Source organism: Microcaecilia unicolor, chromosome 5, assembly GCF_901765095.1.
Source record: "Microcaecilia unicolor chromosome 5, aMicUni1.1, whole genome shotgun sequence".
NCBI lineage: Eukaryota > Metazoa > Chordata > Amphibia > Gymnophiona > Siphonopidae > Microcaecilia > Microcaecilia unicolor.
The window spans coordinates 129083378-129099170 of NC_044035.1; the positions used below are offsets into that span (position 1 = coordinate 129083378).

The 15793-nt window shown below is 40.9% G+C and overlaps 1 protein-coding gene across 3 annotated transcripts in view; it reads left to right on the forward strand.

Annotated features, from left to right (window-relative positions):
* NRG3 (neuregulin 3) overlaps positions 1-15793 on the forward strand; it is a 1503806-nt gene that overhangs the window by 608848 nt on the left and 879165 nt on the right. For all 3 annotated transcript variants that reach the window (XM_030203279.1, XM_030203281.1, XM_030203280.1), the window contains exon 2: positions 10556-10685. In XM_030203279.1, coding sequence (XP_030059139.1) covers positions 10556-10685 — 130 coding nt within the window. The remainder of the gene's footprint in view (positions 1-10555; positions 10686-15793) is intronic.

The following is a 15793-nucleotide window of genomic DNA, read 5'->3' on the forward strand; positions in this document are numbered from 1 at the left end:
TGGCTGGGATTGAGAGATCGCCGGCTATCTCCCGATTTGTGTCGGAAGATCGCCGGTGATCCCTTTCAAAAATAAGCCTGATATTCACTTAACTTTGTCGGCTCTGGGGTATGTTGTCCGACATGACTCATGTTTTACAACTGCTTCCTCAAGGATGAACCCCCTAAAAAGACAATACTGCTGTCAATACTTTCAAAAACCTAGAACTTATATCTTAAATATGGGAGCCTACCAAATTTTTAAAGGCACCCTTACCTTACATTTAGCCAGACACCTCCTGTTGACTGCTGTTTATTCAGCAAACATGGTGCCAGCATCTATCAAACATTATTATAAAGTTAAATCAGCTGATCATTTCCACCAATCACAGAACCCCAATCACAGTACAGATGCCCACTCTATCTCTGCATTTAGTCCCTTAGGGGATACTGTGTTTAACAAAAATATTCAGTGTTGTTCTTTATAATTTAATATATTTTCACTCCCTACATGTGTGTTTGAAGACAATTCTAGCGCAGGGTTGTTAAATTATAACACTGAGGCACTAACATTTACACCTGCCTTTTACATGGCATAAGTGATAGTGCCTAAATGTTGGCATGCAAATACCAACTCATGTTCTATTCTGTAACAGAATCTGGGCATCCAGATGCCATTATATAGACTTTTGGTGCCTAACTTTTAGTGCCCTCTATAGAATTGTCCCAATAGTACATGTCTACCTGTATATTTTGTGTGCATAAACAAACCAGGCGCTCATTATGTCACCACTCCCATAACACACTAATCACCTTTCCAAGGATTGCAAAGTGATACATCTATTGCAGTTTTTAAAGTGGTTTATTTATAACTTTAATTGCCTTTTTGAGTACATTCAGTTAAAGCGGTCTACAGCAAGACTTTTAACAATGTTTAATCAAACTTTTAATTTCTAATTTACCAATACATTCCTGTCTGCCTGACAATTTTTTGTAGGTTTCTCAGCCCATTGTAGGAGTTACACAGCACCTAGGTTCCCTTTTACTAAGGTGCACCGAAAAATGGTGTATGTGAATGCATTGAACACGCACAGGACCATTTTTCAGCACGCCTGCAAAAAAGGCCTTTTTTGGGGGGGGCGAAAATGGATGTGCGGCAAAATAAATATTGGTGCACATCCATTTTGGGACTGAGACCTTACCGCCAACCATTGACTTAGTGGTAAGGTCTCATGCATTAACCGGGCGGTAATCGTCAGCCTGCGTACACTGTCGATTACTGTCCGGTTAGCGCCATGTGGAAGAAAATAAAAAACATTTTCTGCTGCACATACAGTGGGGGAAATAAGTATTTGATCCCTTGCTGATTTTGTAAGTTTGCCCACTGACAAAGACATGAGCAGCCCATAATTGAAGGGTAGGTTATTGGTAACAGTGAGAGATAGCACATCACAAATTAAATCCGGAAAATCACATTGTGGAAAGTATATGAATTTATTTGCATTCTGCAGAGGGAAATAAGTATTTGATCCCCCACCAACCAGTAAGAGATCTGGCCCCTACAGACCAGGTAGATGCTCCAAATCAACTCGTTACCTGCATGACAGACAGCTGTCGGCAATGGTCACCTGTATGAAAGACACCTGTCCACAGACTCAGTGAATCAGTCAGACTCTAACCTCTACAAAATGGCCAAGAGCAAGGAGCTATCTAAGGATGTCAGGGACAAGATCATACACCTGCACAAGGCTGGAATGGGCTACAAAACCATCAGTAAGACGCTGGGCGAGAAGGAGACAACTGTTGGTGCCATAGTAAGAAAATGGAAGAAGTACAAAATGACTGTCAATCGACAAAGATCTGGGGCTCCACGCAAAATCTCACCTCGTGGGGTATCCTTGATCATGAGGAAGGTTAGAAATCAGCCTACAACTACAAGGGGGGAACTTGTCAATGATCTCAAGGCAGCTGGGACCACTGTCACCACGAAAACCATTGGTAACACATTACGACATAACGGATTGCAATCCTGCAGTGCCCGCAAGGTCCCCCTGCTCCGGAAGGCACATGTGACGGCCCGTCTGAAGTTTGCCAGTGAACACCTGGATGATGCCGAGAGTGATTGGGAGAAGGTGCTGTGGTCAGATGAGACAAAAATTGAGCTCTTTGGCATGAACTCAACTCGCCGTGTTTGGAGGAAGAGAAATGCTGCCTATGACCCAAAGAACACCGTCCCCACTGTCAAGCATGGAGGTGGAAATGTTATGTTTTGGGGGTGTTTCTCTGCTAAGGGCACAGGACTACTTCACCGCATCAATGGGAGAATGGATGGGGCCATGTACCGTACAATTCTGAGTGACAACCTCCTTCCCTCCGCCAGGGCCTTAAAAATGGGTCGTGGCTGGGTCTTCCAGCACGACAATGACCCAAAACATACAGCCAAGGCAACAAAGGAGTGGCTCAGGAAGAAGCACATTAGGGTCATGGAGTGGCCTAGCCAGTCACCAGACCTTAATCCCATTGAAAACTTATGGAGGGAGCTGAAGCTGCGAGTTGCCAAGCGACAGCCCAGAACTCTTAATGATTTAGAGATGATCTGCAAAGAGGAGTGGACCAAAATTCCTCCTGACATGTGTGCAAACCTCATCATCAACTACAGAAGACGTCTGACCGCTGTGCTTGCCAACAAGGGTTTTGCCACCAAGTATTAGGTCTTGTTTGCCAGAGGGATTAAATACTTATTTCCCTCTGCAGAATGCAAATAAATTCATATACTTTCCACAATGTGATTTTCCGGATTTAATTTGTGATGTGCTATCTCTCACTGTTACCAATAACCTACCCTTCAATTATGGGCTGCTCATGTCTTTGTCAGTGGGCAAACTTACAAAATCAGCAAGGGATCAAATACTTATTTCCCCCACTGTATCAGATGCATGTAAATATTAGAATTACCACCCAGGGCACGTGGTAGCCGGGCGGTACTTCTAATTTGATGCACATTGAGGGGCATAATTGAACGAAAACGTCTATCTCCATGGGCGTTTATCTCCGAGAATGGGTCCGTGAAGGGGCGGACCGAACCGTATTTTCAAAAAAAATAGACGTCCATGTTTTATTCGACAATTTGTGAGCTGGGCATTTTTGTTTTTCAGTGATAATGGAAAATAAAAGCGCCCAGCTCAAAAATGAATAAATCCAAGGCATTTGTTCATGGGAGGGGCCAGGAGTCGTAGTGCACTGGTCCCCCTCACATGCCAGGACACCAACCGGGCACCCGAGGGGGCACTTTTACAAAAACAAAAAAAAAGGTAAAAGAGCTCCCAGGTGCATAGCACCCTTCCCTTGTGTGTAGAGCCCCCCAAATCCCCCTCAAAACCCACTGCCCACAAGTCTACACCATTATTATAGCCCTAAGGAGTGAAGGGGGCACCTACATGTGGGTACAGTGGGTTTGGGGGGTTGGACGACTAATAAGCATTAAGCAGCACAATTGTAACAGGTAGGGGGGATGGGCCTGGGTCCACCTGCCTGAAGTCCACTGCACCCCCTAACAACTGCTCCAGGGACCTGCATACTGCTGCCAGGGAGGTGGGTATGACATTTGAGGGTGAAAATAAAAAGTTGTGAAACATCATTTTTGTGGTGGGAGGGGGTTAGTGACCACTGGGGGAGTCAAGGGAGGTCATCCCCGATTCCCTCTGGGGGTAATCTGGTCATTTAGGGCACTTTTTGGGGCCTTATTCATAGAAAAACAGGGTCCAGGAAAAGTGCCCTAAATTCTAGCTACAAACACATACTTTTTTTCCATTATCGGCGAAAGGCGCCCATCTCTGTTCGGGTGATAACCACGCCCCAGTCCCGCCTTCACCACGCCTCCGACACGCCCCCGTCAGCTTTGTACACTTCCACGATGGAGTGCAGTTGAAAACGTCCAAAATCGCCTTTCCATTATACCGATTTATTCGGTTTTGTGAGATAAACGTCTATCTCCCGATTTGGGTCGAAATCTAGGCGTTTTTCTCTTTCAATTATAAGGTGGATTGTATGCACAAAGGCATCTACACGCCTTAGTAAAAGGGACCCCTAGTCGGCATCTACATTCTACTATGCTCATTAGGAAACCCATCAAAGTTATTCCTTTTTTCTCCACTTAAGCAGATAGAAGTACCATCAAAGCATACCTCTAGTCATGACCATTAAGCATAAAAGGCATGTTAACTGTATAGCCAGTTGACCCATCCCATTAAATTCAGAGTCTAGTGCTGCTCCTTTCAGTTCTATTTAGTCTTATAGGGTCATTAGCCATATAAGCTGGTGACAAATGTTATGCCTTTATGCCATTAATTCAATAACAGGTTAAGTCAACACATTAAGTAACAGGCAAATATAGCTGAAAACATCTTTTATATATGCTGTGCACTACAGGCCAAGGCTTACACTTCTACCACCTATGTAAGCAAAACTCGCTTTTTGCAGGCTCCCTTCAAGAATCTAGGCTGTGGCTGTTATGACATAAGGTGAAAAAGTGAATAACCCGTGCCAAGCAAAAGCACAGAACACTACACAGTTGGAACCCAGAGTCAGGTCTTGTCTAACATATAATTTATACCTATTGGCCCACCATCTCCCCAGTAACATCACCTGCTCCTTAGAAATACCCATATTGGCCATGGAGGTGGCAGCACCAGTCCTGAACAAATATGCCCCATAAAAATTTCCATTAAGGCCTGACTTGGTTAGCTCTATTTTTAGTACTAAGGAAAACTGGAATCAGGACAGAGGACACTTGCCTTCATGTATGAAATGAAGAGGACCTGTATGAGGTATATACTAGGCAGTGGAATCCCTGAACACTATGTGTAGCATCATCTGCATACACAGACAGCCACAGGCCTAAGCATCATCTGCATGCCAGATCCCTTCTGGTCCATTTAGGATTTAGAAATACATATTAAGAATGTTTTATCTTCACACTGTACATCACAAAAAATGCCAATGAAAAGACACATCTAAATAAAGCAGTCTTGTAGTTGTTTAAACGGATCTCATCTAGAGTACCAAGAAGGTGGGAAAGGCAGCCCTGGGTGATGGGTCACCTCTAGTCTGAGGTCGTATCACTAATATGTTCCCACCCTCCCATTACCAAAATGGTACTCAACATTTTCCAGGCCTAGTGCCATGGTGAAAAAAACAATACCCAACAGTGTACCATCAACATTTGACCATGCTATTTTCTTTTGTTTTGCATCTAGTATAAATGGAATAACAGTATTAACAGTGAATATTAATATAGAATTTATGTTTTCATGATTACAAAATTGCAAGTAACATTAAAAAAAACTCTCTAACATACCTCCCCCTAGTATTTTCAGAAATAGATTGCAAGAACAGGTCCCAAACTCCAGAGGATCAAACTCCTTATCAGCCAGTGGGGCATGTCATTGAAAAGTGGGACTCGTGGAGTGAGAGTGAACATTGGCAATATTAGGTTTTGCATCTAGGAATGCTGAGCTCTAAATGTAACATTAAATCACAAACATTGCAAAACGTTTTCTGTAAGGAATGCTACTACAGCTTGTTTCTAGCATGCATTCTATTAATAGCTTCAACTACAGACGAATTATCAGAGCAGAAGAAAATAAGAGCAATTCTATGAACTGGTGCCTAAGTTACGGAATAACAGCACTTTTGTACATGATTGATGCCACTAATTGACAATTACACTTAAGGGCTAAGTGCTCTTCTGTAACATATATGCCAACATCACTTAGGGAAATTCTATAAATGATGCTCCAAAATGGACGCAGAAAAAAAACAGGTGATAAGCGCTATTCTATAAGGTGTGCACACCCTTTGTAGAATAGCATGTAGCCCCGATTCTTGCACCTAACATTAGGCATCAAACTTACACATGCTGAAAGCTGGTGTAAATGCTGGCAGCCAAGTAAGGCACACTGAGACAGTATTTTATAACTATGCACACAACCTTTTGAAACACCCTTGACATTCCTCTTTTTTTGAGTTATGTGCTATTAGAGTTAGGTACCATGTCTTGTAGAATAGCCCACAGCCAGATGTGTGCACAGATTTTAATGAATGCCAATTAACTTCAATAATTGGTTGTTGGCACCTAATTATTGATGGTGAAGAGCTCACTAATCAATTAATTTGCACGCACATCTTGGCAGCATGCCCAAATGTGGACACAATATATTGAATCTGGGAGTTAATGTGTAAGTACAAAGGGGCATAAACATGACAGAGCATGGGTGGTTCATGGGCGTATCTCTGGAATACATGTGCAACTTGTAGAATACTATAAATTATGCACATATCAGGGTACAATTAGGTACCAACAGTTATAACTGACTGACTCAATGTAACTGTTCATGTCTAACTTTAGGCACACCAATGGCAACTTACACTAGCATTCTACAACATCATCCTGGTGCCAATAAGCTGTTATATAATTGTTGCTCAGTACATGGCATTGGGGTGCCTACATTTTGGTGCTAATTTATAGCACCAAAGTGCCATTGAAAAGGACTGGTTAGCCCCAAACAGATGATTTAACAGGCCAGGAGCTATTTCTGGCTGGTTAAATCGCTTTAAATATCAACCCAAGAGAAAATTTGGTTATGCTATCACTCATTTGTAATTGTACAGCTGCCATTGGGAGAGCTGTGCCTGAGTAAAGTCCAATTCTGACAGGCAGTCACGTGACTGCTGATGTAAGAAGAATTCCTCTGTGCTAATTATTTAAGTCTGCTACCAGCGCCGTTCACTGCGGGCACATGCCAAAGTTCTGGGGGTGAACCTATGGAAGATAAGGGTTGGAAATATTCCTGTTTTGGGGAGGCAGTAGTAGGGGCCTGGTGGAGTATAGAGGTTGATTTTTTTTATTTATTTTGTTTTTTTAATTGAAGGGTTATGAGGTGGTTACTTCCACTAGAGTTAAGGGAAAGGGTAGTATGTTGGCTGTGATTGGAATGAGAGAGTTAGGATGCTCCTGGGTTAACTGTCAATTTTTAGTGTATCCTAAATCCTGGTTTGGAAGTCATTTTAAGAAAAGCAGCACGGAGAGTGTGCAATAGCACAAACCACAATATAAAGCACAAAGAAGTACCAAGAGCCTTCAAAAACTGGACAAGTCCTTTTGTTCCACAAGGTAGATCAATCTTGTACACCAATGGCACAATCCTGTACATCAATGAACTGACACGGGCCGTGTTTCAGCATGTAAGCCTGCATCAGGGGGTCATCTGACTTCAAAAGTCCAATATAGATAAGCCCAGCATCTTGGCTAAAGGCAAACAATAAAATCCTTGGCCAAAGCTGCATGGAAATACCGACATAGCATAGCCTCATAAATGTATGTGCCGACGTAGAGTAGCATGCATGGAAATGTTGATTTAGTGTAGCTTCATATATATGTTCTAACTTGTGTCTGTTTGCCAAGGTGGTGGAAAAGTAAGTATGAAGGCATCTGATAGACGTGGATCAGGGGTGATATTGAGCCCATGTCAATCAGGATTTTGAGTTGGCCATGAAACCAAGACACTTGTCGACTTTACTTTCGTCCGATGTTAGGGCACATATTGATGCTAGGGAGGTTGCATTGGCAGTCTCACTTGATTTGAGTTCAGTGTTTGATCTTCTAGCTCATAGCCTGTTGTTGGACAGGTTATCTTACGTGGGGTTGAAGGGCCAGGTCCTTAGTTGGTTTGCATCTTTTTTTAGCTGATCACATCTATTGTGTACAGGAGTCAGGGAAGCAATTATCATTGTTTAGTTGTTTCTGTGGGGTGCCTTAGGGGTCATCTTTATCTCCTGTGTTGTTTAATTTATTTTTAGCCCCTATAGCATGAAAAATTCAGGAGTATTCAGTGGGTGTGTATGTGCATGTGGATAATATTTTATTGGTAAGGTTTTCTTTGTTGGATTTATCCCCACTTAATTATTACTTGTAGATGGTGGTTGATTTTTTTTTTTTTTGCAACAGCATAAATTAATTTTAAATGTGGGGAAGACATTTGTCATTTGCCGAGGCCTACGATTTTGCTACCAGTTTTGGAGGTTTAGCTGTGTGAGGAATTCCGCTATTTGGGGTTCTCTTAGACTCGGATTTGCACTTTGATCGACAGGTGTCAAAGGTAGTATATTCAAGATTTGGTACCCTGTGAATGCTGCGTGTGGTAAAACCTTATTTTAATCAAGCCACATTACATATTTTTTTGCATGCGCTAGTAATTTCAAAACTGGATTATGCTAATATGGTTTATGTTGGTATCACTTGCCATCCGTTGAGGAGGTTGCAGATGCTCCAAAATGTGGCACTCAGGTTGTTAGGGGATATGGGGTGGAGAGATCATGCTACCCCTTTATACATCTGTTTTCATTGGTTGCCCATTGAATATAGGATAATGTATTCACTTTTGGTTTTGACACATGGGGGCCATTTTACTAAGCTGCGTAAGCACCTATGCGCATCCTACGTGAGTCAATTTTGAACTACCACCTGGCTACCGCGTGGCCCGGGCAGTAATTAAATATTTTACGTGTGTGCACTAAGTGCACTGGAAATTTCCCGGTATGCGGCACTAACCATGCAGTAATCAGCATTGTACATATGTAGAACATTAGCATCCAGTTAACGCGTGAGACCTTACCGCTAGGTCAGTGGGTGGTGGTAAGGTCTCTCATACCCAAAATGGATGCGCACCAATTTTAATTTTGCTGCATGTCCATGTTCAGCCAAAAAGGCCCTTTTTGCAGGTGTGTTGAAAAATTGACCTGCACGCATCCAATACACGCATCTATACCAGCGCAGGCCATTTTTTGGCGCACCTTAGCAAAAGGACCCCATAGAGTCTTGTATATTCGAGCGCCTGAGTATTTGGTGTTGATGGTTCAGCCCTATTTACCAACCCGCATCTTGAAGTCTGATACTGTACAATTTCTGACCATGCTTGGGACTAGCCAAGCTCGCCACACAGTCATTCACTAGAATGCTTTAATAATTTATTTTTTTGGGCAGGTTCCTTTCCTGTGGAATCAGTTCCCTCAGGATTTGAGGAATGATACATTGAAATTATATTTTCTCCAACAGGCTTTTGGGATGGCCAGCTGACTTGTTTAGATATTGCCTTAGGCCTGTAGGATGGTGTGAGTGTTGGGTGAGGTTCTTGGGAAGTGTAGTTTTTGTGCTGACCCATTTTTATATTGGTATTCATTTCCAGTTTTAATCTTTTTTTTTAATTGTAAATCGCTCTGTCTATTCATTTAGAAGAGTGATATATCAAGTGTATTAAACTATTAATGACAAATATTCATTGATTTCTACAGAGCACTTACTATATTCATTGATCACATGATTAATGAGATTTGACTGGCAATAAAAGAGACAGTAGACTGTGTCAATTTTAAAAACCATCATGTTTATTAGAATTTAAATTGAGGCAAGTAAATTTGGAAAGCTTTACTGTGATATAATTCAGCTTTTACTACTAATATAGTTTCCAAACTAAAAATGCATTAGAGCGAATCCAATTAAGTCAATTCAGAAATAGGGGGGGGGGGGGGAGAACTTAATAGCAACATTTAATTGCACCATACTTATTTTGCTCTCATACTGAATGTTAATTGCTTAGGTCAGTGATCTTCATTATTTTTCCAGTGAGGGCTATTTTTTGGGGAAAAGAATCCTCAATGCAAGAGCCAAGATTGTTGTTGGTCAAAGTGAACAGTACACTCCAAATAACACAGCTGTCCTGGTAGCTTCCTTCTTAGATGACATGTCTAACTAGCTGCTTATACATATTTAGAGTGACTTGTAACTAAAAGAAGGCTCACTCTTCCACACTTTCTCTTTTTCTAATTCTATCCCCTCCACAGATCTTCTCTATCCCTATCCTGCAGTCCATTGCTCCCCACATGCTCTCCACTAGCTCTTTTTCCCTTACACACTCTTCTCCTGTCAAAGCCCAACCATTCTCAATTCTACCTACCACTTCATCAAATCAAACTTCAAAATTATACCTCTACCCTCAACTCCCTCAAGCTATTTCTCATACCAGTTTTTTCACCCCCCCCCCCCCCCTATATATTCTGCAAGGCTTGTTCACCTCTGCAAGAGCTACTTTATTGTCTTCTAGCACCTAATTTCTTCAGTGAATTTAAATTGCACAGTGCCCCAATTCCTTCACTACTCTTCAGTTTCATGAAAGAGATAGAGATGTAAAAGGTTCAAATTTATTGATGTAGTGCCAGCAGCAAGTCTTGTGACAAGAAGGGAGGAGAAGAGTGTGTATGGAGGTAGAGTCAGGGGGCCACACTAATGGTCAATGGGAGCTGCCACTGGTTTCTGGGTCTTGAATGAAGAACACAGGCTTGACTCATCAGGTTTTGCTAAAGCCAATATATTTTTGGCAGGTTCAAATGTTTTTCCATAATTGCAAATTTTGAATGGATGCACACATGAAGATGACGAAGGGAAAAAGTTCTACTTTTTACCAGAGAGCAAATTACATGTGATTGCTGAAGTGTCTAAAATTGTAATTTATTTCACTTTACAGATACCACCACATATTCCACTGAGCGATCAGAGCACTTTAAACCATGCAAAGACAAGGATCTTTCATACTGTCTAAATGATGGGGAATGCTTTGTGATCGAAACTCTAACAGGATCACATAAACACTGCCGGTAAGTGCTAACATCAAACATTTATGAAATGTACTGGACTGTCCTTATTGCCACAATGCCTTGTAGAGAGGAAACAGGTACACAGAGACATTAGTTAAGTTTCCATTTATCAGTATATTTTAAGTCGCTGTTTCCTCTAAAAAGAATAACTTTCAATTACTGTAATCCAGACTAATGTACTATATCACAGAATACTGTATACCATATTGTGCTATCAATTGACCCAGTAGTGGCCCTATCATTAAGCCAACTGAAGTGGGGGCTTCAGACGGTATTCTTCTGAGCTGGCATTGCACTCCACCCTTCCTTTCCCAACCCCCTTCCTCGATTTTAACTTTTCTTGTTTTTCAAAAGGTGTCAGGATCAGCAGCAAATCCCATAGGCTGCCCTACCGCCAATCCTGGCCCCTTCTCTCTACTGTGGCCTACCTGTCTGATTTACCTTCCTGTTTCCTCAGAGAAAAGGGGCCAGGACTGGTGGCAGGTCAACCTATGGGAATTGCTGCTTCTGCTGTCTTTTGAAAAACAGGAAAAGAAAAGGTAAATTCAGGGAAGGGGGTTGGGGAAGGAAAAAGGAGATGTCTGCCCATGGCCGGGGGTGGGGGGGGGGCAGTGGCAGAGAAGCTGGACTTCAGCTTATTCCTTGCCTCAGGTGGCAGATTGTCTTGGTCCACCCCTGAATTGATCCATGAACTACTGTATTATTTAGCCTAGATTAATTTTTAAAACAGAATCAGTTAATAATTGAAACTATACAGTTCTTTAATCCTTGTTATGTAAATTAATTTTATCAATGTATTTTGGAAGGCTGTGTTGCTAGTTTTAATCTGTGGTTCTGCTTTCTTGTGTAAATTTACGATAAAAAACAACTTCAGAATGTCTAGGTAACATGCGTGAAAAATTAAAGGCTTTTAGAAATTATGTGATTGATTAATTAGTAATCTAGTTTAAAATCTCGTGCATTTATTGAGGGTCCTTTGACTACATTGTAGTAAAAATGTGCATTTACTGCACAATAGTTGCAAAAATTAATATGCAGTAACTGTAAAGCCTCTGCAACAATTGTTGGGGTGTGCACATCATCTTCCTATCTAGTTAATACAGAAACAACATAGTTACTACATCTTATCTGCATTGCAGATAACACTGAAGCACTTAATGCCACCAAATGAGGTGGTGTTATGATCTAATTAACACTTCATGCATGCTTTTTAAGTTACTGCAAGAAGCAGTACACTTCCTTTCCCTCCACACATTTCCTGCTACTTTCCATACTATGCATATAGGTTGCATAGTTTGGGAGGTCAAGTAGGTACTTCTTTTAAGTCTATGCTACTGTCTGACAAAACAGCAGAGTTGGAGTTGGTGTAAATATATGTATATACAGTCCCCTGGGTTCTACATAGCGCGTCTAGAATTCCACGCTGAAATCCAAGCGTATTCTATAACAACACGTGTAGCTTAACAAGCCAATCAGAATTGTTAACAGATGTGGGGGGTGGTGCAAGAGAAGTTAAGAAGAGGAGCTATGAGAAAAACAAGGAAGAGAGAGAAAGAAAGATGGAGACATCGGGGGGGGGGGGGCAGATGCTAGAAATAGGGGATGGAAGAATCAAAGAAGAGAGACTCAAAGAGGGGAGAAAAGGGAAAAAATGGTACTCATGGATGAAGGGCAGGGAGGAGATAGTGCCAGAAGAGGGAAGGCAAGGGAGGAGAAGGAGATGGGAGGAGTGGAATCAAAGTTATTGGTTGAATGTTTAGGATTCATAAAAAAAAAAAAACAACAAACTATGAGGCTCATTTTCAAAGCATTTTCAAAGCAGTTAGACTTACAAAGTTCCATAAGTTACTATCAGGCTTATTTTCGAAAGAGAAGGGCGCCCATCTTTTGACACAAATCGCAAAATGGGCGTCCTTCTCTCAGGGTCGCCCAAATCGACATAATCGAAAGCCCATTGCGGGGATGACCAAAGTTCCCGGAGGCATGTTGGAGGCATAGCGAAGGCAGGACTGGGGTGTGCCTAACAGATGGGTGTCCTCAAGTGATAATGGAAAAAAGAAGGGCGTCCCTGATGAGCACTTGGCCAACTTTACTTGGTCCTTTTTTTTTTATGACCAAGCCACAAAAATGTGCCCTAAATGACCAGATGACCACTGGAGGGAATCGGGAATGACCTCCCCTGACTCCCCCAGTGATCACTAACCACCTCCCACCCTGAAAAAAACAACTTTAAAAACTTTTGTCTTTTTTTTAGAGTATGGGTGAAGGACCTCCAATTAGGATGTCCTTCGCTATTTATTTATTTAGATTTTGCTCACACCATTTTAAGTAGTAGCTCAAGGTGAGTTACATTCAGGTACACTGGACATTTCTATGCCTCCATCCCTGCAACAGCAGTTGAGGACGTCCTGATATGCCTCCATCCGCGGCAGTTGAGGACGTCGAAAATGTGGATGGTTGTAAGAAGGACATCCATGCCTGTTATGCCTCCAACACCCCCTTTATTTATTTGGATTTTGGATCACAAGTAGCAGCAGTGGGATTTGAACTGGCCACCTCTGAATTGCAAGACCAGTGCTCCTCCCACAATCATTGGATTTGGTCATTTTTGAGATGGGCTTCCTCGGTTTCCATTATTGCAGAAAACTGGGGATGACCATCTCTAAGGTCGACCTAAATGTTGAGATTTGGGCGTCCCCGACCGTATTATCAAAACGAAAGATGGACGCCCATCTTGTTTCGATAATACGGGCCCCTTCACCGGGATGTCCTTAGAGATGGGTGCCCTTAGAGATGGTCATCCCCATTCGATTATGCCCCTCCATGTAACTTTGCAAGTCTAAGTGCTTTGAAAATATGTAACGTGTACATGTAAAAGTTATTTGAACTCTTTTACATTTGCACCACACGATTAAAAATGTTAATCGCGATTAACCACGCTGTTGCAAATGTAAATCAATGGATAGTCCTAGTGTAAATGGATGCACATAGTTTTACGCACTAGGATAATGACAAAGCATATTCTATATACTGCTCCTAAATCTAGTGCTGCTTATCCAACACACTTAGGTGGAAAGTTTTACATATGGATTTTTTAAGCGACATATATAGAATCTGGCCCAGTATGTGCAAACTCACATAATTTATAAAGACCATGACTTTCCCTATGCACTGCCCTAAACACACCTCAAACATAAGCCACCTACAATTACGCTGATTCTTGTTACCAAGCGCACTTATACATGACAGTAATTTTATATTTTCTCTTGTATATTTGAATATTTGCACCAAAAATGCTAGAACCCCCCCCCCCCCCTAAAATAGGTTAATTAGTGTCTGCTATGAAGCCACCATGTTAACTGTTACGTATGTTAACAGCACACTCTAATTATGGGGTTAAATGCTTAACGCATATTTGTAAAAGGCCCCTTAGTTTAAAACCATTTTTTAAATTAGACTGAAGGAAGTAATGTCTTGCACTGCATTTGCTGAACACGTAGACCAGAACAAGGGCTATATAGCTGCCATGAAAGTCATGTTTAATTGTACATTTTTAATGTCCTTACTGTGTTATAACCCTCATGGGATGCTCAGGAAATTTCTTCTCTCATAAGGACATTTTTCAAATGAAAGAAATGGAGCATGACATTTCTCAAAATACACCTATACACCTATCTCAAAATACAAACAACACACACTGCAAAAATGCTCAGCTTAAAATGTAGGCAATTGATTTAGGGTCTCAAATTAAAAGCAACAGCAAAAGAACATACTGGAAAGTTTTACAAGCAGAAGTAAGACATAATTTTAAGCATGATATAGTCCATCAGCCAATGAATTTTATCATTAGAAACATCACATCAAGCTTTTCCAGTGTTACACTGGCAATTTATTTTCCTTTTATATTTTGCATGCTTCAGTGATCATTTGCTCCTCACCTCCCTCTTCCTTAGCTCCTTATTTACACTATTTATATGGCATACTTTTTAAATTAATTATTCAAATTTATGATGCATGGAAAATTGGGATTTCTTTTACTAAACACATTATAAAACTTTATAGGTGATGCATTTGCAGTAAGCCAGTGAATTGCATCATTATTTTGCCATGAAGATGGAAGATGTTCAAAAACTATATTTCTTCAAAGTTTTGAAAATGGCAAAAATTAGTACAGGAACAAAAATATGTATTATCAGTCCTTAGCCGTAATCGAAAAATAGCAATGTGAAGGTAACGTTACCATAATTTGGCAATACTTTTATATTTCTCTCAAAAGTTATTGGTGGTGATCATTTCTTACTGAACATACATAACTGCTCACCGTAATGGAACTACATCACATCTACAATTTTTTTTTCAACAGGTTACCTTCAATCTTTGCACAAATAAGCCAGACTTTAGGCAGATTTTGAAGACTGAGCATACAGGAGAAAAGTAGAAAAATATACTTGAAAGAAAATAGACGAAAGCAACACAATCTTCACAATTGGAACAACAGCAAACAACCAGTGAGGAAGATCAAGGACTAGGGTGTGACCAAAAAGTCTCTCAAAACTTTAATAAATAAATTCACTGAAAATCATATAAATGAGAGTGTGCATAACCATAGTATGGATTTGATACGGACTGTAATTTGCAAAAGTGCCTGCCTCAGGAGTCCATAGTTTGACAATTTTAGGGGAAGATAAAAATAGCTCTTTTCATTAAGAAAATCAGTAGTGGTGGCACTCAACAGCATCATTCCAGCAGCAGCATTCCTTCTATACTGACTGAGAAAAATCCTACTGGTACACTTTTGTTGAGTGCCACTATTTTCTTAGGGGAAAGAGCCATTTTTATCTTACCCTAAGACTGGCACACTGTGGACTCCTGAGGCAGGCATTATCGTCGAAACATGGTCCATGTCAAGACCTTACTATGGTTATGCATATTCTCATTTGTATGATTTTATGTGAATTTATTTATTAAAGTTTTGAGAGACTTTTTGGTCACAACCTGGTCCTTTGTCATCTCCACTGCTTTTGAAAGAAAATAAACATATTACAAGCAATAGCACTAGGGATTATGTCATAGTAACTAGAGACCACTAAAAAGTGGTCTTCAGGACA